Below are 27,070 nucleotides of genomic sequence, written 5' to 3'. Positions count from 1 at the left end.
GCAGATCAGTAAAGAATCTTGCTAGAAATGTGAACATGTAAATTACAGGTTCATGCCCAAAGCCACACCACATCAAACAGCTGTAAAAAGGTGTACCAGTGGCAGGGCTGGGAAAAGGCCGGTGTGTATGTGCTACAGAAACTGGCATTTAACAGTGCTTGTCTCAGAAGCTGCTTGAAGTGAAATGGATCATTTTTCCTCATTCTTTCTCAAATTGGCAAAGCTGTTAAGGCTGTTCAAGCAGTGATGCCCCAGTCAAATCTGCCATACATTTGCAGTCTATAAATTCTTGTGTTGTCCTTTTTCCCTCACTGGTTAAGTAAGATTAGTTTGGGATAAAATCCTCTGTCTAGCATTATATTACTGCTGTAGCACGATAGTAGGGCTTTATGGGGTGACATACTCCTCATGCAGTGTTAGTTAAATTAATGAAAGGTATTATTTTGCTCCTTGTACAGTCACTAAAATGTTAAGTTCTTAATAGGGATGTACAAAAGAGCTTTCTGGCCTGTGCTTGCTCAGAGCAATTGTGTTGACACGAACAGGTGTACTTGTCTGGGTGAATATTGTGTTTTTCTTTGTAATGAAGCTCATTTTAATGAGATTGGTTACTATTTCTAAAATGGCAGGTAAAGGGTGAAGAAAGGCAGAGAATCTCATGATTTCTGCTGGTTTTCTCTTTTCTGATAAATCTTTGGCTGTTGACTTAGCTGGAATAAGTCTCTCTGATAGGCCTTCATTATCTGCTTAGAGACCATTTCAACAAGAAAGTACTCTCTCAACTTCAGAATATGGATAGGTCTCAATGAAATAAGTTGGCTGTAGGCAAGTGTGGTTACAGACCTTGTTATCTCCTCAAATGAGTAAGGCAAATCTTGTAGAGAACTGTGCAGCGCAAAAGTGAAACACTGACTTCGATTACCTGTCTTGCAGATTGCCAGTTTAGTGAGTACAAGATCAGTGTGATGCTGTCATTGGTTTGTGTTGCACAGTGGCTAAGGTAAAGGTCTTGTGTGGAGCTCTTGAGGAAAAATACATCATCTGTCAAAGATGATGTACCTGTCAAAGAAGACCTGGAGCATTATACAGTAGCGATTCTCTTTTCGTTGAGGTAGGTACAATATTTTTAAGATGGAGCGGACATCTGAACCTCTCCTGGTTGTGTCTGATGTTTCTAAACCTTCACTTCTTTCCCTGAAGTGTAAATTCCAATTCTGCTTTTACCAGCCTTTATTTTTCAGAAGTTCATTATACTGGTCAAATAGACATCATCCATTTTTTCCACTTCAGCTGCTAATTCCTTAGTTATGCCTGAAAGGAATGTTTAAAAAGAAAATTTCTCTATAACTGGCTGATCTGCAGGAATCAAATCTCTTTCAAGCTGGGTGGGGTTTTTTTGCTTGCAAACTGAAGCATGTTTTCTACAGGAATGACATCTAGGCAGCTCAGCTTCACTAGTATTGACTCTGAGAGCTAACAAACAATGCTGTGCTGTAACAGTGACTTGAGCAGTTGGTCATTAATAAATGAGCTGCATGCTACCTTCTTAATGAGACAGTATATTACCTGATGTTCTGTAACTGTTCATAAAGTACTCCTTAATCTATTTTTCTCTTGTGGATAATAGCCTTTTTTTTTTTTAAATGTCCTAAGATGAATACCAATATATAACACTTAAACTGCAAGTGCTCCTCTTTATTTGAAAGACCAAAGTCACCTAGGTTTGCCCTCCTTATCAGAGTTTCCTCTCAGACATACCCTGAAACATTATGCAGCCTATTTGGACTCAACTCTTCTCCAAATAAAGGTGGGTAGATACATGTCATTCTATTTCAGTAGTCTTAATATCTAGAGACTTCGATTTTTATCATCTTTCTATTTATTATTTTTAGGAACCTGTTAATGTAGTGTCTTGAAGTGTCTGTTGTAAGTGATGGTGATGCTGAGTGGTTGGTGCAGGACTCTGACAGGGCAGCTCACGACTGACAGCTGCTGGTGAACAAGAGAGCTGCCCTGTGACCTCCCCAAACTGCAGGCAAGCTTTGACAGAGAGAAAGCATGAACTGGCAGAAGACAAGCAGCAGAACTGACTGAATAGGATTTTTTTATTTTAGTGAGGTGACAGTTTGTGGCGCTTTTGCTTTACACAAGCAGGTTCTGAGGTCTGGGTGAGTTAGGTGCAATTCTGTGAACCAGAACTGCATTGAGTGCACCTCTATGGAGGGAGTACCCTAAAAAACCCCACAGTTAGAAGATGGATAGAGCTGTCGTGCTAAAGAAAAGCAAGGAAAATAAAAAGAGGGACTCAGGCATGCTTTCTTGGGGATAAGGCGTCCATAAAGATGCTTTATATTATTGATCTCTGGAGACTGAGGTAGTGCAAAACAGTTTTAAGGGTGATTAAGGGGCTGGATATCACTTCAGGGTACAGACCTGTCCTGGTTTCGCCTGGGATAGAGTTAACTTTCTTAAGATCTTTCCAGATCTTAAGATCTAAAGATCTGGAAATCCAGCTGGATTCTTTCTTTCTCCTAAAGTAAGGAAACATGGAGCTTAGAGTAGCAACTGTGAACAGTGAATCCAAACAGAAAAAAGATATGTGGGAGCTGCTACTCTCTCGGCTGTGTATCTGCCTCCCTTGATAGCATCACTACACATTTGCAGAGGCTGTAGAGACTCTTCCATCACTTCCCTTTGATAATCATCTAATATGCTAGCAGCCAGCATGTTTCCATTTGGAAGGGGGTGCCTCCAGGAATGGCAGAGACTGAACACTAGAGCTGGCCCCTGCTGACACTTTGTCCTTCTCCCACATATGTGATTCATCAAGGAAAGCCCAGAGGGTTTATTTGTAAATCTAGGGGTTATAGTCCTACATGTTGGATGTAGCATAATAAAGTCCAGGCTACCTTGTGGAATTATCTAGGCGCTGTCTATACCAGACTTCTTCTACTGCTGCTTATTATTCCTTCCTCCCTTCTTTCTGTCTCTTTTGGCAATAAATCTGTTAAGCTTCTCTCCCACCCTCGAATCATGGTCCCCAACCTGTTGCTAGGACTCTAGACTCCCTTTTTGCTTGTGTTTTAAGTAGCTGGGAGAAGCGCTTGGCTTCTTACTGTGCTGGTGTCAAGAGATGCAAGCCCAGTACTTCCAGTTTTGCTTCAGTGAGAAATGAGATTCTTTGCTTTGTTTACCAGCTTCTGATTAGGTTTACATAGGGCAGTTGGGCAGTTCTTATGCTGTCCCATCAGTCCCTGGCCAGCTGTGGAGATGAACCCCGACCCTTTCTGACCCACTTCCCCCAAACCCCACACTCTCAAATTTGTTAGGTATGGGGTGGGGGGAATTTCTTTCTAATCCTCCTTTAACATGAGCAGTGAAATGATCAGAAGTTCTTGCATGTGTCTATTGGGCTTTATCTTCAGGGACAAAGATAAGCCTCTAAGTCTTCCCCCAACCCAAATAAAGGAAGTTCAAAGGAGATGAAAATCTTGAATAGCATCAGCAATAGCATCTTGATTATCCGAGGTGTGTATGGAAAGTCCCACAGCAAGAGTTCCTGAGTGTTACCTGTTTAAATACCTTTAAATATATTTAAAGCCTGTCTCTCAAGGAGCCACTGCATGACAGGCACTTTGCTGTGTGCCTATGTGCATGACCACCTTTAAAAATAACTCATAGTAGTTTGTGATCTGAGCTGCTTATGAGACTGACATTTGTGAGAGAGGCAAGGATTCATTTCATTGCATCTGAACTTCCTGATCTGGCCTGACCCAAGCCGAGGACACCACACCTCTCTGCCTGCACAGTCTCCCCAGTCCATTAGTAAACTAGTTTGAAATGTAATGGGAAGGAGGTACAGAGCCAAAGAAATGTTTAACTTGATTATGCTCATCAGTAGCAGTAATCTATTCACACAGAAGCATCCCAAGTGCTAGTGAGGTGCTATTTTTTTAAGGCTGTCCTGCCTGCAAGTTATTAAATGCTCTAAGTTATTTATAAGCATCATTTGTAATAAATCCCACAGGCAGTGACAGACATTTAACTTTTTAATAACTTGGGAAAGTGTTTGTGATGTAGGACAGTTAACATATCTGTAGCTTCTCAGTGTGTGTCCTTCAGTTTAATAGCTTATGGATCTAAAATTACCTTGGATTTTTCCTTCCAGCAGAGTTCAGGGTTACCCATGAGACATATTCCCAGGGCTAGCTGGCATGTTGCAATTCTGCGGGCAAGGCAAGAACTGCAAGGATGTTGCAGAAGAGCCACAAGCTCCCTCAAAACTGTACTCTGGGAGGGTTTGGCAAACCCTGATGTTTTCCAATGACAACCTCCGTTTCTAGCAGCGCTAAAACCCACCGTGAAGAATGGATTCACTTACAGGAAATGCATAAACCTCTCGCAGTCACCTTTTCTAGCGTGCAAAAAAGTGGCATCCCACTTTGTGACTTTGCTACTACAGGTGGCTGGTCAGCAAGTCCACCAGAGCGGTTCTGCTGGTCTCAACAACGCTGCATGACATACTCTGCAGTTTGGGCTCGTGTCCAAAGGCCCCATGGTAGGGGTTCTCACCCGCAGCTGGATGCCTCGGCTCTGCCAGTGCCTGATGGGATGCTGGAGCAGCACACACAGTGCTGGCAGGGAGCAAGTTGCTGGCACTGGCGGAATGAGACGGACAGCAGCTGAGCGGGTCTTATTTGTAAAATGGACCTGAAAGGTGCCCAGTCCTGGCATGAAAAAAACCACATTTAGATAGAGGAAGGAAGCTGAGTCCCTGGACTTGTTCAGCACCTTTTTATTGCTACAGACACCGCTGGTAGCCTCCTTCACTGGGAGACCTGTCTGAAGTGGTTGAGCTCAACGTGTGCCTTGGCAGCGGCCCAAGCACACAGGGTTCATGTTCAGACCTGGCATCTCAGTGTGCGTTCAGACGACCCAAAGGCCTCCTAGGTCCTTTTGCCTCCACAACGGGCCACAGACACCTTCTCCCAGTGGCCTTCATATATATTTGGTCCCTGCTGCTTAAAAGTATTTTAAAACAGCAGCCCCTCAGAAAAGTTTATCTGCAGCAGTGGGGTTTGAGCATGAAGGTAAGTGAAAAAAAGACTGGGCTATTTCGCACTCTCACATACACAGAGCATGGAGAGGGAGGGTAGTATTCCCGGAGGGTCAAACTTGCGTGTTGTACTCAAGGCTGCAGCAGGCTGGGGACCTGCATGGCTGATAGGGACTGTTTCATGGCCACTTTTGGAACTGGGGAGTGTGCTGGGCTGGTTGGGTTGAGCATCGGGGTGCAAGTGACGGGATGCCCAAGCACCCGATTAGGACAAGGGACACTGGGAATAAAAGCCAGCTCTGACAGCCCTTAAGCCCAGGCCTAATGGTGTGGGAGCCCCTTCCCTGTGCTATCAAATCCAAGCTGGTGCCTCATGCACACAAATGCCACTCCCAGGGAAGAGAGCCCTGTGGGGAAAGAGTTTCCCATTTCCAAAACCAAGCTGCAGCCCCAGTGTTATTTCCTCGCTGTGTCAAGTCGGCATGTGAGCTGATAAAAATCCCTGGGCTCACATCCTTCCCAGAAATGCCAGTCAAAACCCAAGCAGCTGTTCACCCAAAGTACCAATTTTATAGTTCTGTGTGTGTCTATAATCTATTTACCAGCATTCCTACTTCAGTATGTGCCTGTTAATAAGATTAGTAATTAAAAAGCTTGATAGGAATTGGCAAGCATAGCTCCTCCGCCTTTCCCTCCCCTCCAAGCCGGGCTGGCGTGGAGTCTGAGGCAGGGCTGGCAGAGTACCTGAAGGAGTGAAGGCAGGAAGGCTCTGCTGAAACCTCTGCCTGCAAGTAGGCAATGGAGAAATCCCGGCCGCTATGGGACAATCCCCTGCAGTTTGTTTTCGCCTGCATTTCCTATGCTGTGGGGCTGGGAAATGTGTGGAGGTTTCCATACTTATGTCAGATGTACGGAGGAGGTAAGTGTGGCTTATGTTTCTTGCTTCCGTCGAGGAGGAGCGTGGCAAGCTTAAATCCAAAAGTATGCTGTCCATGATAACGCCCTGTCCACCCAGCAGGATCTGGGGCAGAGTAGAAGGTCAGGCTTTTTGTTGGTGTGCAACCTCTTCTGTTGCTGCTTTATTTTACCTATTCTTTAGCATAAGGCTTTTACCTGACAGCTGCCCCAATACAGCAGCTTTTGTTTCCTAGAAGTGCAGAGAAACAGTGGGAAGGCCCATGTTTTCTGAAAAGATGGAGGTAGAGTGCGAGATGTAGGTCCACATGGTATTAATTTATAACTTTCTTGCCCCATTGAACAACTCTGAAGGCATCAGAAACTAGTTCAGTTCCTTGTTAGTTCACTTGGAACATACTGAGAAAGGGAAATGCTTCTGCTGATTTAATTTAAGGATCAGCTGTATCATTTCAAGTTGCTGTCATTAATGTGTTGTCTTTTATACAAAGCCTTATTTTAGGAGGTGATAACTTGGCTGCAAATCTGCCTTGAAGTTGGCTGAAACTCCTTAATCAACAGGAGTTCCACAGCTAAAGCCTCCTGGGAAGCTTTGAAAACAGGGAATAAATTAGTTTGGGCTCCAAAAAAAAGCTCTTTGAAAGTTTATCCTTCTCTTATGTCCAAACTGGAGCAAGAAGATGTCTGTATCATACCAGCCACAGATATTCTTCCTTAGAAATCAAAAGTCAGTTAATTAGATTAATTAAAAACCAACACTAATAATCTCTTCTAGTATACAGCTACCACTGGTTAATGACCATGTTTTGAAGAATCCTTATAAAAAGCCTCTCTTTATAAGCCATCCCAGTTTTATACTGCTTCTTGCACTGCATCCGTTGTCTTAGTGTTGGACCCATCTCAGCCGCGCGTTACGTGGCATGATGAGCATCTGTCTCATTTGCTTCTGATCTGCTTCTGCCTTTTCTTTCTTTCAGGAAGAAACACACTGAGATGTTTAAGTGCTTTTTGCTTGTTTTGTGCTTGTTTTGTTGGCTTGTAGCGTACTTCTAAATGCACGTGCGGTGGTAGGAGTTGGTTCATGCTGTTTGTTGAAAAGCCAGCTCAGTGCTGGGACAGCATCAGAGCTGCTCTGTGGGGTCAGGTCAGAAAAATCCAGATAATACACTGGGTGAAATTACAGCAGAAGCTAGATGCTGCTGTGGCTGAAGCTTTCTTAGATGTTCCAGATAGCAGAACTGATAGACGTGAAGCAATCTTGGGTGTATTCCTCTACCCAGATGCTTTTGAGGGTAAGGACTTCATGCCTGACACAACACTAGCACAAAGCTTAAAATGCAAGTGTTTCTGTACGCAATTAAACTGCACATGATTAGTTCGCTAGCAGTCTTCTGGCAGACATCTGGAAGGATAGCAGAACTCAGACCCTGGGGTCTTTGCGTGGTTTGTCCTCTTCTTATCAGCCGTCAGATGGTGATTCTCTGAAATGTAGCCAAAACTGGAAGACTTGATTAACCAGAAAAAAAGATTCCATAAACCCAAGTATTTTCTGAAAAGCATGTTTTTATAAGAGTAGTTTCTCCACTACTTTTGTCCTCCCTGGTTAAATTTGCCAGGGGAGAGGCAGCTCTCCCTGCTGTGAAACTAAAACTCCCAACAGCAGGCTTTGCTTTTCTTAATTGTTTTTCACTGCCCTCTTAAAAATGATTAGGTGGCTTTCCAGGGGTCTGCAAAACCCAAGCAGACAAAACATCGTTTCAGGAACTTAAAAGCTGGATACAACAGGCACTGGGCTTAGGGAGGATGCCACCAACTGCTCGTTTGGCATCTTCCTCGTAGAAAAGCACGGAGCCAGTCCCTGTCCTGCCCAGCAGAGCAATAGAGCCCTTATCACTGAGGATACTCATAAACAGGGTACTTGCAGACTTTACCATGTCCTGCCTTTCCGTTCATCAGCATATTGCCTCCTTCTCCTTGCTCATCTCCAGAGACCTTGACCCGAACAGAGCAAGGGGGGTTCAAACCTCGTAGGTGCAGTTAGTCTGTCCGTAAATAGGCTGGGCTGGGCTGGGCTGAAATGACACTGGGATGGATTTACAGCAGGGCGGGAGCCTGGCAGCACTCAGCGGTGAGCAAGGCAGGCCCTGGGCACCAGGCGGGATGCTGAGCAGAGGCGAGGGTGCCGCTGGCCAAGCTTGGTGCCTTGACCAGACCCGGGGCACATTCCGCCTGTGGTGCCAACTGCAGGGGTCTGGCCTGGGGGCTGGTTTTTGCAGGCGGTTCGCACCGTAGGGAGCCACGCTGGGTGTAAATGAGCAGGGAGGTTAGTGGAGCTGTGCTGGTTTACAGCGGATAAGGAGCTGGTTCATACAGCTGCCCTGAGTCACTTATATGAGGTATTTCGGTTCTACCCTTTAGGAAAAGTAGCGTCAGGAGCAAGATCTGCATGCAAACAGGGTGCAGAGCAAGGGGCAGGGGGCTCATCCCCAGCACCCCCAGCTGCAGGGGGGCATTGGGGTGAAGAGCAAGCCTGGAGGCACTCCTCCTCCTTGCAAGGCGGCAAAGCCAATGCCAAGCATGTGGCAACGCTGCTGGGAGGGCAGAAAAGCCTTCGCAGAGGGCCTAACGCTGATTCCCCCCACGGTACACGGCAAAACTTCCCTTGGTGGCTGCTGGGGCAGCTAGCACCCTGCCAGGACAGAGTGGCTGCGGGAGCTCGTAAACCTCCGACAGCTCCCTTGCAGCATAGGAAGTTATCTAACAGACTAACAAAGGGGTTCTTAATAACGATAGAGCCAGGAGGTGGGAAATTAATTCCCAGAATAAACAGGATTATTGCTCGGTGTTTATTTCCAGTTCTTTGCCTCAGTCGCTCCCGGAGTTCATTCCTCTGTGGCGCTGCACTGAGCCCATTGCGAGGAATGTTAATGCCGCAGATTAAATCCTAAATAAGAGATATTTACGTAAATATTTTTGGCTTGCTGTAAAAAGGGAAGCAGGAAAGCCTTCGCAAAAAATCCAGTTTTTGACTCAGTCAGCAGCTCTTTCTAAAGTGAGCCCCAAGTTGAGGACAAGGATTTTTTTTTTTTTTCCCCAGCAGAAATTTAAGCTGAAGAGCATCCTGGTTGCTGGGTGGGAAGGTCCTTTCCCCTCCCTTGCCATCTGCCCACCCGTTCCTGCTGTTCCTCTTCTGCAGGAGCATCCCTTGCAGCTCTCTGTGGCAGGGAAGCGGGGACGAGAAGACGTGGGGCAGGGAAAGGCCGTGTGCCTCTGTCCCAGGGTCTGCTCCCACAGGTGGGACCTTGGGGGAAAAGGGAAAAGCCTTCACCCTCTGCTGGCATGTGCAGGCTCAGCATGGGTTTTTGGGGGAGTTTTTTTTGTAGTTTTGGGGTTTTTTTTAAGCCAGGCCAGACTTCAATATGTTACTTACTTAGAACTCTATTCAACGCAGATGTTTCTGTTACTTTTTCATTGAGCGATTTGGCTCTGCCACAGACCGCCACACACAAAGTAAATCTTTCCCTCGTCCTCTTTCTCTCATTATCTTTTACGAGGTTTGGCTGGCAGTTAGTTACCCTTTAACAGCCCCAGCCCCGAACATTGCTCAAACCGCCCGCAAAGCACCTGGGCAGCCCCGCCGTGCCAGGGTGGCGACCGGCACATTTTAACAGCAGAAATCCCAGCGCTGCCAAGTCCGGGCGGAAAACTCCCCACGCCCAGGCACTCAGTGCCCACCGGCATCTGGGATGCCACCTGAAACCCCATGAGATGTCCCTCAGCGTTATGCCGTGCCCTCAATACACAAGGTGCCTGGACAGGACCCAGCTCCAGCCACCGCCTGGGACACTAATGGGGCGATTTGACCATGAATAGGGCAACCTGGTGTTTATTACGCTGCTGATCTGCTGAAGACCGTCTGTTGGGTTTTTCTTGCAGGTGGCTTTTTGATCCCGTATTTTATCATGCTGATCGCCGAGGGGATGCCGCTGCTCTACCTGGAGCTGGCTGTGGGGCAGCGCATGCGTCAGGGCAGCATCGGTGCCTGGAAAATAATAAGTCCCTACCTCTGCGGTGTCGGTATGTTCTCAGTTTGGAACTTCAGTTTTAAGCACCTGGGGAAGATGGATGCTTTGGAATGGAGAGCTTTATCTTCCAGCGCGGAAATCAGGCAGGAGATGGGGTTTTACCGGGTCTCACCAGGCTGAGCAAAGCAGTTACCCAGATGCCTCACGGCATGCATTTACCCTGTCCCTCGCAGGACACTGGGGTCAGACCCTGGCTTGCTGTACCAGGTCCCCAGCCACAGAGGTGTGACAGCCCCTGCCCTCAGGCAGATTGCCCAAATCACGGCGTGAAGGCCAGCACTTAACCCAGCCCCTGGGGCTGCCTGCACTGGGCTTTGACCCCAAGAGCATCATCCCAATAAGCTCAACACCGAGTGATAAAATGGTGTCTTAATTTCCTACCGTCGCTGCCTACCATTTACCAATGTCCGCTCTCAGCTACATTATTATGTTATTAAATTACCTCGATAGCCCAAACTATCGCTAATTTGCTTACATGCACATTTTATTTTTAACGATACCTTGAATATTCACCCCCCCCAGGGGCTAAAGTATAAAATCCAGTGCAGGATAGCCCTGACGGGAGGAGGAGGAGGCTGCAGCGGCGGGGGCATGCCCTGTGCATGGGGCTGTGCAGAGGCAAAGCCCCCTGCCCTGTGCCGGCTGCGGTGCTCCCCTGGGGTGTTACGGGGCCCTGGGCGTTTCAGGGTTTCACCGCTGACCAAGCACCTCCCTCTGTGCCCACAGGCATCGCCAGCGTCATTGTCTCCTTCTTCCTCTCCATGTACTACAACGTGATAAACGCCTGGGCCTTCTGGTACCTCTTCCACTCCTTCCAGGTGCGTGGGCACCCAGTGGCACGGCTCGGCCCCGCCGCAGCCGTGGAGGGTCACGGTGGCTTTGCATTGGTGCTGGACATTGCCCGGCACCATCGTCAGCTGGAGGGGACCAAAAGCTCCAGAAACCCTCCCAGGGCTTTTCAGGGGGCAGGAGGGGGAAATGAGGCAGTGGTGTCCCTCTCTGGGGGCTCCCCAAGGGCATTGGGGTGTCTTCTCCTCTCCATGAAACACAGGTCGAGGCCAGCCCCGTGATGACTTGCTTGTATGTGTCTTGGTGGCCATGTTGTCCTGCACCCTGGGGTGGGTCTGTCCGAAGGCAGAGGAGATGGTCAGCCCTGGGGGAGAAGATCAGGAGGGTTATCCCCAGGGGAGAGGGTCAGAGAAGCTCAGTCCTCAGGGAGAGGGTCATCCCCAGGGGAGACGGTCAGGACCAAGGCAGAGGGTCAGCCCCAGCCCCAGGCAGCACAACGCGGGGACAAGCAAGCCCCGGACAGAAAGCCGTCCTCGCCTTCATCCCCCCTCCGGCTCTCCCCACCATGCTGACGGTGTGTGCTCACCCCACGCCCCTCCCTTGCAGGACCCCCTGCCATGGGCCACCTGCCCTCTGAACAGCAACCGCACCGGCTATGAGGAGGAGTGCGAGAAGACATCGTCCACCCAGTACTTCTGGTACCGGCAGACCCTGAACATTTCTCCATCGCTGGAGGCCAGCGGGAGCATCCAGTGGGAGCAGGCTCTCTGCCTGACGCTGGCCTGGCTGGTGGTCTACCTCTGCATCCTCCGCGGCACCGAGTCCACTGGCAAGGTGAGAGGCTGGCACAGCCCTGCCAAGCCCCAGCAGGATGTGGGGAGGATAAATGAGCGCCGAAAAGGCAGCGGCCATGGCTGTTGTTACTGGGGGTTATGGCATCTCCCCAGGGGCAGACGGACCTGCTGCCTCTGCCGATCTGTTAAGTTGCAACTGAAGAAGGCTCCACCAAAACACTGAGGGATATTAAAAAAACAAAACAAAACAAAAAAAACCCAGAAAAGTCCTTTAAATGCAGGCACCTCTGCTGCAAAACTAGCCACCAGGCTGCTGGCCCTGCGGAAAGCCACTTGCCACAGCAGAGCCATGTCAGGAGATGTCTGTTCCTCAGTCTTTGCAAGAAAAAAAAGATGCCTACCGGGCATTTTTGCTCACTTTTTATTCACAGCAAAAGTTATGAGGAAGCGGGGAAAAAAAGCCATGTCCTGGCTGAGCCTGCACTAAGAAGCAAGCCGAGGGCTGTAATCCCCAAATCGTATTAGCCAAACACAGAAAGCCAAGAGACTGTAAACCAGGAATAACCTCTTAAACTTTCTGCAGCTGGCTTTGTGGGCAAAAAAGAAGCAAATAAATAGCCAAGGCGCATTGAAAGCGCATCGTGAAGGCGGAGTCTCATCGGGGGAGCACAGGGGGCTTCCCCTGCATCCCCTGTGCGTTGGAAGCAGGGCTGTCCCGCTGGGGAAGGTGAAGCTGCTGCAGTTCCAGGTGTGTGACAAGGAAAGGCAGATGCCCACTGGCAGCACAGGCAGGTGCAAATCAGAGGAATAGTTGGTAATTGCCCATCTGCTTCTCTTACCAAGAGCATGGGAAGGTATGTTTTTTGTGAATTAGTGTTTGTCTAAGTTTATGCGTGAACCATTGGGATACCTCCCTTTCTTTTTTTTTTGGCATGTGGCTCTTGCCAATGTGGAGATTAAACATTCAGATTCAAACTCAGGGGTTTGCTCAAAAGCTCATGGAAGACAACTGAAAGATTTAATTCCCCCCATTCCCCATCTGGGTTACATTAAGTTAAAGTCTTTTTCACATCAGAATTAAAATATTTTCAGTCAAGTTTGATTTTTGACCTTTTATGAGGTCTGCTCACCTTCCTCCCAGAGCAGACGAGGGATGACCTTTGCCTAATGCATTCTTGACAGATGGTTGCAAACTGGTGCTACTCCACTAAATGCTGCAGAACTGACTTTGTAAATGCTGCAAATGTTTTAAATGACATTCTTATTTTTCCAATCAAAGAGAAGACTAGTGGGAACATTAGCACATTAACATTAGTGAAACAAGTTTTTATTAGTAGTAAAAAACTTGTTTCACTAAAACCTAAATCTAAAGTTAGCTTGATCTGAAAATATTTGTTTAAAGACTAATACAAGGTAACAAATACTTTACATGAAGCATTTCCATTATTGTAAGTGAGAAAGAGCCGATCTATTACGGCCAGTCTTGTGTATTCTTTAGACCAAGGTATTTCCCCTCCTTCCTCCAGGTGGTCTATGTAACAGCCTCTTTGCCGTACTGCGTTCTCATCATATACCTCATCAGAGGACTAACACTTCATGGAGCTGTGAATGGGCTCATCTACATGTTCACACCAAAGGTACAGTAAAATCGTACTGAATTTTTCACGAAATGTTACTAGTCACTAAACGTGTAGGTTTTTAAAAGGTGGCAATGCTCCTTTTCCTTATGTTGAATTTTTGCAGCAGTAGCTCAGGTCAGGCAGCTGGAAACCCCGGCTGGGAGCGGCTGGAGGCTGTTCTGCCACGGTGCCCGTAAGCTGCTTGCTTTCTCCTGCAGAAAAAGACCTGTGCATTAACATAACCCGTAGCGTGTTACTTCCAGACCGAGCAGTAACCCTGCCCAAAATACACCCGTGAGCTAAAACGGGTGCGCAAAGGGTCCCATCCCCATCCCTGCAGGCTGGAAGGGGCAGTGCTGGCCATCCATGCACAGCTTCACGCTCTCGCTCTCCCTGTCGGGTTTTGCAGCTGGAGCAGCTGTCGAACCCCAAGACGTGGATCAGCGCCGCCACACAGATCTTCTTCTCTCTGGGCCTGGGCTTTGGCAGCCTCATCGCATTCGCCAGCTACAATGAGCCCAGCAACAACTGCGAGAGGCATGCCATCATCGTCTCACTGATCAACAGCACCACATCCATATTTGCCAGCATCGTGACTTTCTCCATCTATGGCTTCAAGGCGACGTTTAACTATGAAAGCTGTATAAACAAGTAAGAGGCTGGTATTTCACTTGTTTTCCACCGCAAGCCGTTCTGGGGAAGGTAAAGGGGGGAGGTAAATAAATAACAGCACACGCTGCTGCCAGCGCTGCCCTGAGCCCAGCCGTGATACTGCTCTAATAAAGCTAATGGTGTGATTTAAAGCGATGAAGGCTGAGATGAAAGGTCAGAGCTGGCGTGCCTTTTGACACCTGGGTGCCGCTTCCAGGCACAGGCTGGGTCGGGAGGATGAGTTTGCCTCGGCGAGTCACAGCAGCACTTTCCCCTGCACCCCAGTCCCAGCACATGCTTGGGGGGGGTGCGGGGGCTGATTAATAAAATGTAATGATGCTCAGATTCCCCCCCCTTTAAGGCTAAGCCCTGTGCCAGGAGCTCAGCCTCCTTAGCGGTGATGCTCTGGAGGTGCGCAGCAGCCTGCAGGATCGCGCCCCAAGGCAGCAAGTTTGCATGCAGTCCCTGGCACAGGTCCCACAGCCGTTACACTTTTACTCATATTTTTACAGCTTTCAATCTATCTGCTGATCAGGGAGGAAACCAAGCTGCTTGTCCCCTGCTCCTTGCCAAAAGGCTCATTAAATTGGTGGGGTGTGGACGTGGGACCGGAGGGCAAAGGGGAAGAGATGCCAGCTGGCACTGGCCAGCACCCAAAATACCTGCTGGCTCCCTCCCAGGTGCCCGAGAGCGGCAGCTGGGGTGCAGGAGCTGCTCCATCCAAAGCAGAGATGAACACGGGGCTGCTGGCATCCCAGCACTGCACTGGGGGTGCCACGGCCACGGCTCCCACCCAGGGAGACCAGAGCCCTGGGGCTGGCAGAGCATTCCTGTGTGGGGGCCCATGGAGAAGGGGATGGGCTATAAAACTGGCATGAGTTTTATACCTTGGCCTGAAAGACATTCAATTCCAATAATCTTTCCCAGGGTGATCTTGCTGCTGATGAATGCTTTCGACCTGGAGGAAGGCTCTTTAACAGCAGACAACCTCAACGAGATGAAAGACTACCTCATGGCCACCCACCCACAGGAATACACGCAATTATTGCCGCAACTTAAAAACTGCAGCTTGGAAGCTGAACTAGATACGGTGAGTTGCCGCTTTGTGCTGGTGCCTGGGCTTCGCTCGTGCCTTTCTTCCCACCAAGCCTGGGCAGCCCCTCAGCCCCACACAGGCACGTCCGCACCCCCAGGAGCCACCTGGCCAGGGGCTGTGGTGGGGCTCATTTCTCCACCTTGGGATGAGGCGGGGGGCACCGGCTCAGCTCGGCAAGGGGCTCGCTTGGCTCGTTAGCAACTGAGCCATGTGGCGATGCAGCCAGACTGCTGGCTCTAGCTGTGGGACAGGGCAGGTCGCAAAGGTATGGGGCAAATGTTCTTGCTACGAGCGGGACTGGGCCAGTTTCTATCCGGTTTTAATAAATCGGTGGAGATCTCATCTGCCTCTGCTGTGCAGAACTGCTACCACGGGTGTATTTTGTCATTGTGGAGGATCAGTCTCATATGTCCCTGTTCTTATGTCCCTTATTGAGCTGAGGAGCTGCCCATAACTCACTTCTTCCCCCCGTCTTGCCGGCAGGCTGTCCAGGGGACGGGACTAGCATTTATAGTCTATTCTGAAGCGATCAAAAACATGGAGGTGCCGCAGCTGTACTCCGTGCTCTACTTCGTCATGCTGCTGATGCTGGGCATTGGCAGCATGCTGGGAAACACCGCTGCTATCCTCACGCCGCTGACTGACAGCAGGTTCATTGCTGCCCGTTTCCCCAAGGAGGTGATCTCAGGTAAGCACCTGCCGTGAGCAGCATAGGCCACGCAGGGAGAGAGCACGTGGGTGCAAAAGCTTTCGTGTCCCACAGCTGCTGAGGGTCCCTCTTTGACATCAGCTGGAGCAGAGAATATCAAATATGCTGCTGGAAGGGTTTGGCTACCCTTGGGAAATCCTGCCCAGCCTGTAGAGCACTTTCCCTCGGGAGCTCTGAAAGCACTAGGGCAATCATGGCTGTGTATTTGCAGGCTTCCCAGCACACCCCAGCTCCTTCAGACTGGTGTCTACTCACCACCGAGTTCCACCAGTGAAACTCAAAGGGTTGGGAGACAAGTCAAGATACCTGCAGTGAGTGGCTCTTCAGTCACATCCCTGGTATACCAACTGCGAACCACCTCAGCCTTTGGCCAAAAGTGATACACGCTCCCGTTGGGGCATGGAAATCAGTTGTCCCACCTTAAAACCTGTTTTAGTTGGATGCCCAGCAGTAATAGCAGATGCTGTGCACACACACACACGTGACAAGGCTATAGCCAAGACTCGGTTGTCTTGACCCTGCTGGGATGATGTGCTGTGACCGTGCAGGTCTAAGGAGCAGCAGTTTAAGGGTACACCAGCATAGTCACACACACAGAGACAGGTGTTTTCCAAACGGAAAAAAATTATCTTTCTCCTCTGAGAACACCGTTCCCCAACAGAAATCAGTAGAAATCCCACCAGCTTTTTAGTCACAAAAAGTATGACATTTCTCCCATGCGATTAGATTTCCAGGTGTAACAGCAGGGTCCCTGTTTTATCCACACAGGTGTTGTGTGTTTCATTAACTGTATAATTGGCCTGATCTTCACCATGGAGGCTGGAAATTATTGGTTTGACATATTCAATGACTATGCAGCCACCCTCTCACTTCTGCTCATCGTGCTGGTAGAAACCATTGCCGTGTGCTATATCTATGGGATAAGAAGGTAAAAGCTTGAACCCTCCTTTCTTCATAGTGGGATAAGCAGGGGTGTGACCACTGGCCAACATGCAGGGCCAAGAATAAAAATACAACCTTGGGTTAATTTTTTCTCCTACGCTATGGTATGAGCAAGGCAATGGGGTCTCCCCTGCTTTGCAGACCCCTTCCAGGATGTCAGGTTCAGGGCTGTGTGGGGGCCAGGCTGGGCTGACACCTTCTCTGCAGGCAGGGGAGTACTAATGAGCCGTACACACTGCTCCCTGCTCTTCTTGGCTCTGGCCTCAAGAGCACCTTCTGACGAAACTGTGCTTCTGCTTCCCCTTTCACAGCAATTCAGTGCGTGCACAACAGTGCCAGTAAGTCTGGTTTCAAACCTTGCACATCGCTGGTCTCCCAAGTCATCCCTTGTGGGTAAAAGCAAGATTCAGCATCAAGAAAGGTTTTACACGGCAGAGGTGTTTGCACTCAGGGCATCTGAAGGAAAAGGCTTTAGTATTTGCTTTGTTAGTCCACTAGCACAGTACATGTACAGGCACCTACATTGGTATTATGTCCTTGACGAGTTCAAAGCCTTCAAGTCAGATCCAGGTTTCCTGTGTCAATGTAGGTACCATCCCCAGCATTAGTACTTCCTCAAAGACAGTCGAGTAACAGTGAGAGCAACTCAACTACACAAAAACGAGCAGTGTGTTCTCCACATTACTTAAGCATAATCGCTTTTCTCCATCAGCTTACGCCAGTAATGGTCTGAGCTTACACTCCAGGCAGGATTTTTTGGGGACTTTTCCTGCTGTACCTATTCCTAGGCTAGTTTTCCGCAGCTTGGGATCCTCTCAGAAGCCCTGCTCTCTTTTTTATTTCAACCTCACTATATAATCCTGGTGAGCTAGTTCTTCAGACAATACCTCTCTGCTCATTACTCTTCTGGTCAACTATACTCGCCTTTCCCATCTTACATATTTAATTCTGTAGGTGGTTTCAAAGTAACGCAGATCAAAGTATCAACTGAACATATGCAGTTGTTCTCAGAAATATGTTGGTTTTTTTTTTTAAAACACAGATTTGAGAAAGATCTTCACACCATGATTGGACGCAAGCCAAACTGGTATTGGAAAATTATGTGGGCTTTTGTTAGTCCTTTGCTAATTATAAGCCTATTTATATTTTACCTCACTGACTATATCCTCACAGGAACGCTGCAATACCAAGCATGGGATGCCACACAGGTAAAATAGTTCTGGTTTGGGTTTGTTTTTTTTTTTAAACTTCCCTTAATTCCTGCAAGGACAGAGCCTTCCTTCCTAACTACATCGTTCCACAGAACTGCCTTCTGAAAGCTTGCAGCTGAAGTCGGGGCAACTCCTTAATTTTGTGGAAAGGGAAAACTTGACCTAGTGACAATAATGCCATGGTTCTGTAAAATGAAAGTAATTTCCCACTACAATTCTTAATTGATCCCTTCAAACAGTAAAATCTTATTCATGCTTATTGAAGACCCACATATCATCTTAAAAAATACTCTTTGAACAGAAAAATTACTTTTGAAGTGTAGTATTTTGAACAAAATGAGTGGTATTTTAACAGAACTGAGCTGCTGCTGGAATAAATAGTTTTCATAACCCACTCTGGTTTTCATAATTTCCATAGACATTTTTCTTCGTGGCCAAAACACTTTTGTACAAATGCCGAGCTGTGTATTTATCACAGAGGAATTACTACTGGATAAGTAATCACTGGTTTCATAACCATTTGTGGAAATATTCCTAGCGCACAGAAACAAATTACGCCTGTTGTTTTCACGTCTTCACTGATTTGGGACCCGCAGCAGCCCTGGCCTGTTGACTGGATGTCAGCATGAGCCCACAGGCTCCAGGAAAGGAACACAAAGACCTGACAGAGGTCAGGGCTGAGCCATCTCATTAAGAAACCTGAATCAAGCCAAAATCTGCTGTTTACCAAAGCTTGCAGAAGTTTTCCCCAGTGTTTTTGTCAGCAGCTCTGTTCTTGTCAATTTTAAGCTTGTATGGTTGGACAAAGAAAAGCACTGAGGACAGTTGTAGGCTGCTGCAGCCTGCAAGTGCTTCTCAGATATCCTGTTTAAATACACAGCTTTGCTCCAGACCCGACTTCCAGGACCCTGAAAACCACAGATCCCCCAGATCCAATGCTTCTTCTCTCCCTTGCAGGGGCAGCTGGTGACAAAGGATTACCCAGGCTACGCCCTAGCTGTGATCGGGCTGCTGGTGGCGGCATCCACCATGTGCATACCCCTGGGGGCACTAGTAACTTTTATAAGGAAGAGACTGAAGAGGGAAAGCGTTTCAACTGTTGCATGAACACTGACAGCTGGATTTGGGAAGACCTCACCCCCATCGTCAGTGACCGGGCACTTCTGGAAGACAGCAGCAACCATTACTTGTAGCAGCTATTTATAGAGTTGAGAATCGTGGGTGCTATATTGACCAAAAAGTGCTCTTAGGTTCCACAATGGTTTGGGGAAAAAAAAAAGCTCTTCTGTAACAAGATGAAGCTTTAAAATGGCCTCTGAAAGAGAGGGAAAAACAGAAGAGCAGCTCACAAAATGCTAGCTAGCACAAATTGACCAGCGTTATCAACCCATTACACATTAGGTAATTCTTTTCCACTCTGTTGTAGCACTGTCTATGTGGAAACATGAGCAATCAACTAAGCATGTTCCTGCACCAAAGTACTGGCAGATACCCTTACCATTCAAGAAAGCCATGCTTAAGCATGCACGTTATTTGAAATGACATCTGTATTTCATCAACAGATGAGACTGCTGAAGTCTTGTAAAGCAACCACAATAATCCCTTTCCTACAAGGGAAAAGTCAGTAGGATGGTATTCGAGATAAATGTGGCCAACACTGCTTCTTTTATACTTGTGTCCAGCAAAGAAATTTATGTATGTGTATATATACATATATATGAGCTGCAGAAGTTCTCTCATCTCCAGAAGTAAAATTCCAATTCCAGTATGTAATCATGCACTGTGCTGTACTTCATATTTTCTAGGGATGCACTTTAAGTACACTAGAAGAAATCTGTGATAAAGCTGCTTTACAGCCCCACCCAAACACAAGTATACCATATAAGTAGCTGTGACAAAGTTCATATCCAGGTATGCTTTAATTAGGAGATGTAACGATCCAGCAGTTCCACAGAACTGGTGAATTTCCCTATGTGAACATTTTATTAAAAAAGCAACATGTTTAAATTGTAAGCTTTATGTAACAGAAAACAGTAAAATTGTACCTATGAACTTTAAAAAGTCACTCTGAAGAACGACATTAGAGACACACTCATGGGATGCAGGTTCTTAATATAGTGTCTTAACTACATAACCATTAGAAGATGGCAAGTGCCTTGTAAAAGAGGGATTAATTTCAAACAAACATTGTTAAAGCACACCAACACAAGTCTCTTGCTCTGGGGCAAAAAGCAAGAGGTAACTGTACAGCCTTCAGGGGTGGGTGAAATCTCAACCATGACAACCAGCACCAACAAGACATGCTTACTCTGCAACAGCTGCTACAAATAGGACATGCGTCCCTCCCCAGACTTTGCTAACAAAGGAAAGACAACTTTTTCACATTTCAATTTATTAAAAATGGATACCATAAACAAGACCTGTACAAAAAAATAGCCGAAATTGCCTAGAATTTGGTAACAGTTGCACGGTGAGAAGTTATCGTCTTGGGCCCCCTCTTCCTCTTCCACGACCTCGGCCTCTGCCACGGCCCCTGCCACGGCCTCTTCCAGCAACTTAGCAGATGAAACAAAAAGGATAAATCAAGTGAGACCCAGGAATACTTTCATTTTGATTAAAACATTCTGCATCAAGCATAAACAACATAATGTCTCATCGCAGGGAAGCAATAAATGAGGTATCAAGTCTGTTAATTCTCAGTAAGTTTCAGACAGTATTTTCATCTTTTGTGTTAGGTTTTTCAGTATACAACTTCTGCAGACTACTGTCTGTCTTTGGCTTCCCTGCAGAAAACACGGGGATGTAACAGTTGGCTGCTCCCAAATGCTAGAGTAAGCCTGACAGAGAACTACGTATCCTCTTTTTTTTAATATAAAATCTAGTTTTTCAGGCATCAGAAAAAGCATATGCAAGACAGAGTATTTTGTTTACTATTCATTACAGCGGAAAAGATTTTTTTTGCCACAGCTCGCATTGTGGTTTATTATAAAGTATGCTGCTACAGGGAAAAGCAAGTTTTAACATGCTGTGAGATTCCCAAGCTCACCCTTTCTCAGGCACCATGTGAAAGGGCAGCATTTTGAAAGGATCCCAGCACCAAGCAGCTCCTGCTGTTTTCAATGATGTCTCTGCCCATTTCAAACATGATTCTCAGGCCAAGGTCTTAGCTGCGTGCTCCTACTTTTAAATACTGCTATTTAATGGTAAAGGGAAGACAGAATCACAGAATAATTCCGGCTGCAAGCAACTGCTGGAGGTCATATGATCCACGTGGTGATAACATCTTGTTTCTCCCCTTTTCCTAAAGAAATATGATCTCCCCCATCAGGCTGCAAGGCCACCTTACAAACCTTTGAAATTACTGGTTAATTTCAAACAAGTTTGTCAGTGTAAGGCTCAAAAAGATACCAAGAAACTTAAAATTCTGTGAAAGTGGGTGGCTGGGCAAGAGGCACACAGCAGCATCCACATTCAAGAAGCAGGCTGTAACAATTATTCTGTTCCATCTGAGGGTATGTAGGTTAGAAATGCAGTGAAGACAGAAAGAGCAGGGGCAGAGGACAAATCTGTGAGAAGGAAGGTGTCACTTGTTTTGCTGGTAATAGTCTGACTCTTTGTAAAACACGCGGAAGCATCAACACCTGACTAAATGATTACAGCATCTACATGCATCAGTAGACAGTTGTGTTCGCTAAGCGCCAGCACACTCGGACCCAAGGCACACGTGGCACGTACACCTCTCAGCCAGCATCCTGCCTTCCACCGACAATTTCATTTGCCAAGGACAGAGCATGTGTTATAAGCTTTTGAAGCCCAAGGGCATTTACAGATCAAGGGAAAGTGCAGCACAACACAGCTATGGTCTGAGAGTGCTTCAGTACAGTGAAGATGCAAGGAGTATTAAACCGAGGTAAATAGTGCTATCACAGCTCCTTTTCTTTCTTCAAAGTTAAAAAGAAATAGTGATGTTCTTGTTCACGTCACATCGTGAGGTTCAGAAAAAAAGGAATCCAACCACACTCCAATTTCTCCATGTGGTCAGATTATTTTTAATGGACATGAGAGGAATAGAACACTTTCAGGAGCTTTATCCTTATTCTCTATAAAGACAGCAGCCATAACACTTGCACTTTGTGATGCACACACCTGAGGGTTCCTTATACCATTTCAATAACGTAAGCACACCAATTCATAACATAGGCATGGACCAAAGACCGCAGATCCAAATACTTAAACACTAATTACAGGAGAATTGGTACGACATTATTTTAGAGCACAACTAGCTTTCACTTAACTTACTATTTTAAAAACACACAGATTAGCAGTTGGGCAAAATATATACTGCCTGAAGACACTCTACAGATTTTCTGGGGTTTACTGGATATTAATTTTTAACAGTGTGGATTAAAACTGAATTACTCTCTATACTGTTAGGTTTCTAAGGAAAAGGTTTTTCTTCAACAGCCTTTTAAAAAAAAAAGTTCCAGGAAGAGCACAGAATGGAACACTACTGGAAGCCAAAGCTAGAGAGCAGCTGCTCATCGGAATACAGCCTAGACTCCCTCAGATGCTCAAGTCTCTCAAATTCAGTTCTCAGACAGATTATTTTTATCTACTACCAAGTGAGATTTCAGTGAAGCATTCAGCCCTGCTCAAAGAGGCTGTTCTGTACTTTCTCATTAGGCTATATGAAGTTCCCCACACAAACTGGGGAAACACAGCAGACATTCGGAGAAGAGGAAATGTAAATCCCTTTGCTGTCAACTCTGAGACTGTGACAGGTTAAGATTTACTGAAGCTTAAAAACGTTTACATTTTTAAAAACATGTACAAAAAGCCATACACATAAATTCATATGAAAGAAAGCTCTACAGATGCTAAGAAGGTGGGCAAGGCAGACTTAGCCAGTTCAGTAGCAAATCCTCAAAGATGAAAGAACTAGCTGCCAAGTGCAGATATTAAGACACTCAAATCAGATGTCTTCAGATTCAGAGTACTAAAATGCATACAAAGGCAGAACAAACACGAACAGGCAGAACAAAGCACAAACCAACCTGCTTCTCTTTTCTTGGATTTGACTTTTGGTTCAACATCCACTAGCAAAGTATCCAGAGGCAAACTGTCTGGCAGAATGAAGTATCGGATGTTATTCCCTCGAATACTCAGCGTCTCCAGCTGTACCGGTTCTCTGTTCTTCAGTGTCATTTTCACTGCTTTGAGATGCGTATTCATACTGACATCCACTCCTGAAACAACACAAGCCTAATTTCAGGGATGAACGCCGATAAGATGGTCCCTTGTTGGTTATTTTCAAGTATGCACATGCTTCAAGTATTATCCTGTTCATTAACACCTACTTCTGCCATTCATTAATTAAGCCTCTAACTGAAGGAAACTACGTGTCTTTTTCTCCCTTAAATTAAGCTCGCTAATTTATCAATTGCTGCCTTCAACACCTCATTGCTAGAGATCTTTATCTAGGTCTTATCAACAGCCATAGCAATTTCGTAAATGGTTAAAACAATTCCTTTGAATAACAAATAAACTGCTGCTTATTACAGAAGCCCAATACCAGTCTTTCGACTCTTTTAAAAAGAAGCAAAACAAACCTTTGAGGAGGAAAAATAACCTGATAATTTCCTCTTTCTGTAAACCTTAGAAAAAGTCCAACTGCCAAAGAAGCATTTATTTTCTAACAAGATACATTTAATACTAGTGTGATATCTTCTATTAAAGTATGTGAAATACACTACTGCAAGGAACAATCATTGTGGTTACAAACCCCGTGAACAGCCAGCAGGTAAGAATTATACGGAATCAGTACTGTGCCCACTACGCAGTGCTAAGCATAATCCAAAACTAGAAAAAAGTCTCAGTTGAATGCATGTATTGAATAACAGCCTTGAAAAGCATTAAAAAGCGCCCTATATTAATTTTTATTTTGCATATCAAGTCTTGCATGGGATCTGATCTCAAACTCTGAAGATCAAAATGAGAGTAACTTTTTCAGATCAAAAATGTAGGCAAAAGACAGAAATTGTAGTTTACAAACACCTGCTAATTTAGTGACAGGGCACCCACATGAGCAAAATCTTTTGTGTGTTCAAACTTCTGTACAAACCACCCTTTGTGGTAAAAATAATTATAGTCTCATTTTATAAACATGGAAAGACAAATTGTAAGATGTCTTACCAAGGTAAATAACATAAGTAAGCAGCAGGCCAGAACCAGAAGAACCATTGTGCTGCACTTATTCCATATATTTTTCTGTCCTCTCCCCTGACCTCTAGATTTTACACGGCTCTCCAACACCCGCACTCCACCTGACCTGCCCCCTTAGTTTGTGTAACGTACGCATTACATGAAACCTGCCCCTTCAGCATGCCTGCTCTGGCCAACCCACACACCGAGAGGAAGCGGAGATTGTACAATTTGCAGCCGGTACTGCAATTATGAACATAGTTCACGCAGCAGTGTAAAGTGAAGATCGCCATTTTAGAAATATGGATTGCATTCAAAATTTTTACAGATTCTTAGCAGAAAATGAGAGACCTTGCTCAACAATTAAGCCTGCAAGAGCACCAAGGTCAGGAGACAAACAGTTTGTTTGCTTCCTACCTAGCTGGGTTCAACAGAGCATACTGCAATCAGATACCAGGGTGGTGCATTCAGGTCTAATCAAAGCCGATGGATCCAGGTGCAAAATAATGCCAGTTTTTAACTGCCAAATCTCAGTAGATTGCTACTGGCCAAAACAGCACCTAAGCAATCCCCTGGAATACAACTCTGCCAAGTTTGAATTTTATTTTTTTTTTAACGGTGTCTGGGCAGAAGAGCTTCTAAAAGTAGCCTGGGGTGAGTGAAGGAAAGGAGATCAAGCACGTTCATCAACTTAACTGTAAGGGTTTGCTTCATTAAATACGATGTGCCCCACCTACATACCTGATCATCTCTAAAGTAATGCCAACACGAATGTTCTCAGAACAATATCCCTCACTAGTACTATTAAAGCAAACAAAACAGTCCGCATGTTTTTTCAATACGTATGAGAACCGTATAATGAACTATCAAGGCTTTTCCTGCAGCTATCAGGTCAGTGACACAAAGAAGCACCTGCTAAACAATCACACCCACAAACTTATACGACAGACCTTTGGCAACAGCAGGGGACCAGATTCTTCCCGCCCGGACTCCTTTTTGCCCTCTACCCCCATCAAGATATATGTTTTCAAATCAGTTTCATGAAATCAATGCAAGTATATGCAAAGATGCATTTCCATATAAGTTCACCTTAACCAGAGCTAAAACACACTCAACAGAAATAACTGACTTTTAGATTAAAACTGCCTACACACAAAGTTTAACTGATTTAAGTTATATATAATATCAACGCTTAACATTCGCCATTTATCTGTACTACCATCAAAAAAGTCCCTCCTCTTCTGGCAATTCCGCTGTAACGTTTTTATATGACTATAGTTTATTAACAATTTCACAAATGAAAGTCAAATGTACTGAAACATCTTATAAAAATTTAGCTGTATATCCACTACCAGTTTGATACAGTAGTAAAACTACCTCACCAGCACTACCGTGCTGATAAAATTCTAAGAGAATACCATGCTTACACCAACGGTTTGGAAAAGTTTACTTCCTCCACACCCAAGCCTGTTTTTCTAAGCAAAGCCTGCAGTCAGGCTCAGAGGCTCCCAGGACTACAGCGAAATTTACTGCCTCCCAGCAACTTCTGCAAATGTCCAGACCCTTCTGTAACAAACACACCTTAAGCTTACACGTAAAGACATGAATTAAAAAGAACATCTCCTGCGTCTTACAGAGAAAATCCCCACAAGAGGGAGTACAAAACAAAAAAGCTCAGCCCAAACCACAGCTGCCAATTGTTAGCAGAAAGGTAGCAGGCAATAATTTGCCATAGTCTCCTATCCTGCCATACCTGTGATAGTTCCATGCACCTGTGTCCCATTCTTCAGTTCAATGGTCACAGTCTCATGGCTCAGCTTCATTAGAAACCTAGAAATTAAAAAAAAAATTGTTCACTCCCACATAAAGCCTTACATGTTTCACATCCTGATACAGAAAACCAATAGGCACGAGATATTCACACATCTCCAGCTTCCAAAGACAGCCTTCACAGAGCTCACAAATTCTGCTAAAGCCGTTTAGTAAAGCTTTACACAAGGGCAAGACACAAAACCCCAACAAACCCCACGTCCCACTGAACCACCGGCCTGGGACACTTGACTGACGCACTGTTGAATCCAGCATCCTACTTCCAGGGCAAATGGTCATTATTGTACAAAGAAGGAAACATTTTAAAACTTGTTAATACCGCAGGAAGGTAATTCTAACCGAATCTGGGGTTTTTTTCCCCGCAAAAGAGTGCTTCTACTGAGGAACCTGCGCAGGCCCCACTCCAGGAGCCCCCCAGCCCCTTGCCGCACAGCTGTACCAGGCCGCCAGGCCAGGGCTGAGGCAGCGGTACGGGAGGGCAGGGCCTCCCGCCGCCAGCTAGCGGGTGGCGGCCCGGCCGGCGGCAGACCCCGCGGCCCAGCCCAGCAGGGCGGACAGCTCGCCGTCGTCGCCATCCGGTGGTCGGGAAGCGGCCGCTGCCGCCCGCCCCAACGGCCCGGGCAGGGGGAGGGGGCCAGCGAGGCGGCCATTAGCGCGCGGGCAGCCGTTGAGCGCGCAGGCTTCCTTGCCGCCGCCGGGCGCCGTCAATCCGCCTCCATCCGCTCACCTGACGAGCTTCATGGCGGCGGGAGGCCGGCGCTGCGGCCGGGCGGCCTTGGGCAGAGAGCGGCGGCCGCCCCGCGGGGAGAGGAGAGGCCCTCGGCGGGAAGGCCCCGAGGCGCGGGCGGTGCGGAGGCCTCCTCCGAGCAGGCCGCGCCGCCGCTGGCGCCAGGAAGCGGCCGCCGCCGATAGCGATGAATGGGCGGAAGCGCCGCCGCGCGCGGGCCGGAAGGGGCGGTGCCAGCTCCCCCTCAGTGGCCCAGCAGCGCGCCGCTGCCGCCGGTCGGCGCATGCGCGGGACAGGGCCGGTCCCCGCCCAGAGGGCAAGCTCGGCTTAAAGGGGAAAGTCCGCGCCTAGGAAGAGAGCGGGGGTGAGAGGGAAGGGAGGAGTGCGGCCGAGCTCCGCCGTCGTCTGTGAAAGCCAAGCTTCTCACAAGATTTCACTGCCTTTT

The 27,070-nt window shown here is 46.9% G+C and overlaps 2 protein-coding genes across 6 annotated transcripts; one reads left to right on the top strand and one right to left on the bottom strand.

Annotated features, from left to right (window-relative positions):
• Positions 1 to 69: 69 nt before the first annotated feature.
• On the top strand, positions 70 to 19,906 carry SLC6A20 (solute carrier family 6 member 20). Of its 5 annotated transcripts, XM_072853796.1 has the most exons (14): positions 70 to 1,111; positions 1,654 to 1,807; positions 1,893 to 2,035; positions 9,908 to 10,048; positions 10,783 to 10,874; positions 11,452 to 11,679; positions 13,166 to 13,276; positions 13,668 to 13,909; positions 14,837 to 14,999; positions 15,489 to 15,693; positions 16,483 to 16,642; positions 17,699 to 17,743; positions 17,830 to 17,864; positions 18,825 to 19,906. In XM_072853796.1, the coding sequence occupies exons 4-14, from the start codon at positions 9,934 to 9,936 to the stop codon at positions 19,058 to 19,060; spliced, it is 1,632 nt and encodes a 543-aa protein (XP_072709897.1). In that variant the 5' UTR covers positions 70 to 1,111; positions 1,654 to 1,807; positions 1,893 to 2,035; positions 9,908 to 9,933; the 3' UTR covers positions 19,061 to 19,906. The 5 variants fall into 5 exon arrangements, with proteins under 5 accessions (XP_072709897.1, XP_072709894.1, XP_072709898.1 ...); XM_072853793.1 differs by having other exon boundaries at positions 1,707 to 1,807; positions 17,699 to 17,864; XM_072853797.1 differs by having other exon boundaries at positions 1,893 to 5,975; positions 17,699 to 17,864.
• Positions 19,772 to 26,851, bottom strand: SNRPD1 (small nuclear ribonucleoprotein D1 polypeptide). The gene is made up of 4 exons (XM_072853799.1): positions 26,626 to 26,851; positions 25,822 to 25,898; positions 22,922 to 23,113; positions 19,772 to 20,422 (listed from the first exon to the last, which is right to left on the bottom strand). Exons 1-4 carry the CDS (start codon positions 26,637 to 26,639, stop codon positions 20,346 to 20,348), a joined length of 360 nt encoding a protein of 119 aa, XP_072709900.1. The 5' UTR covers positions 26,640 to 26,851; the 3' UTR covers positions 19,772 to 20,345.
• Positions 26,852 to 27,070: the final 219 nt, after the last annotated feature.

Source organism: Ciconia boyciana, chromosome 2, assembly GCF_034638445.1.
Source record: "Ciconia boyciana chromosome 2, ASM3463844v1, whole genome shotgun sequence".
In the NCBI taxonomy this organism is placed as follows: domain Eukaryota; kingdom Metazoa; phylum Chordata; class Aves; order Ciconiiformes; family Ciconiidae; genus Ciconia; species Ciconia boyciana.
The sequence above is the reverse complement of the archived record's forward strand: the minus strand, read 5'-3'. Positions and strand labels throughout refer to the sequence as shown.

What these genes read in the sequence shown, in the direction of transcription:
- SLC6A20 (XM_072853797.1), top strand. Translation starts at nt 5,855, where the DNA reads ATGGAGAAATCCCGGCCGCTATGGGACAATCCCCTGCAGTTTGTTTTC. An exon ending in ATGTCAGATGTACGGAGGAG is followed by an intron (nt 5,976 to 9,907) that starts GTAAGTGTGGCT and finishes TTTTTCTTGCAG; the next exon opens with GTGGCTTTTTGATCCCGTAT. An exon ending in TCTACATGTTCACACCAAAG is followed by an intron (nt 13,277 to 13,667) that starts GTACAGTAAAAT and finishes CGGGTTTTGCAG; the next exon opens with CTGGAGCAGCTGTCGAACCC.
- SNRPD1 (XM_072853799.1), bottom strand. An exon ending in GGTGCATGGAACTATCACAG is followed by an intron (nt 23,114 to 25,821) that starts GTATGGCAGGAT and finishes GTGTTGTTTCAG; the next exon opens with GAGTGGATGTCAGTATGAAT. An exon ending in ATCCAAGAAAAGAGAAGCAG is followed by an intron (nt 20,423 to 22,921) that starts GTTGGTTTGTGC and finishes TCATCTGCTAAG; the next exon opens with TTGCTGGAAGAGGCCGTGGC.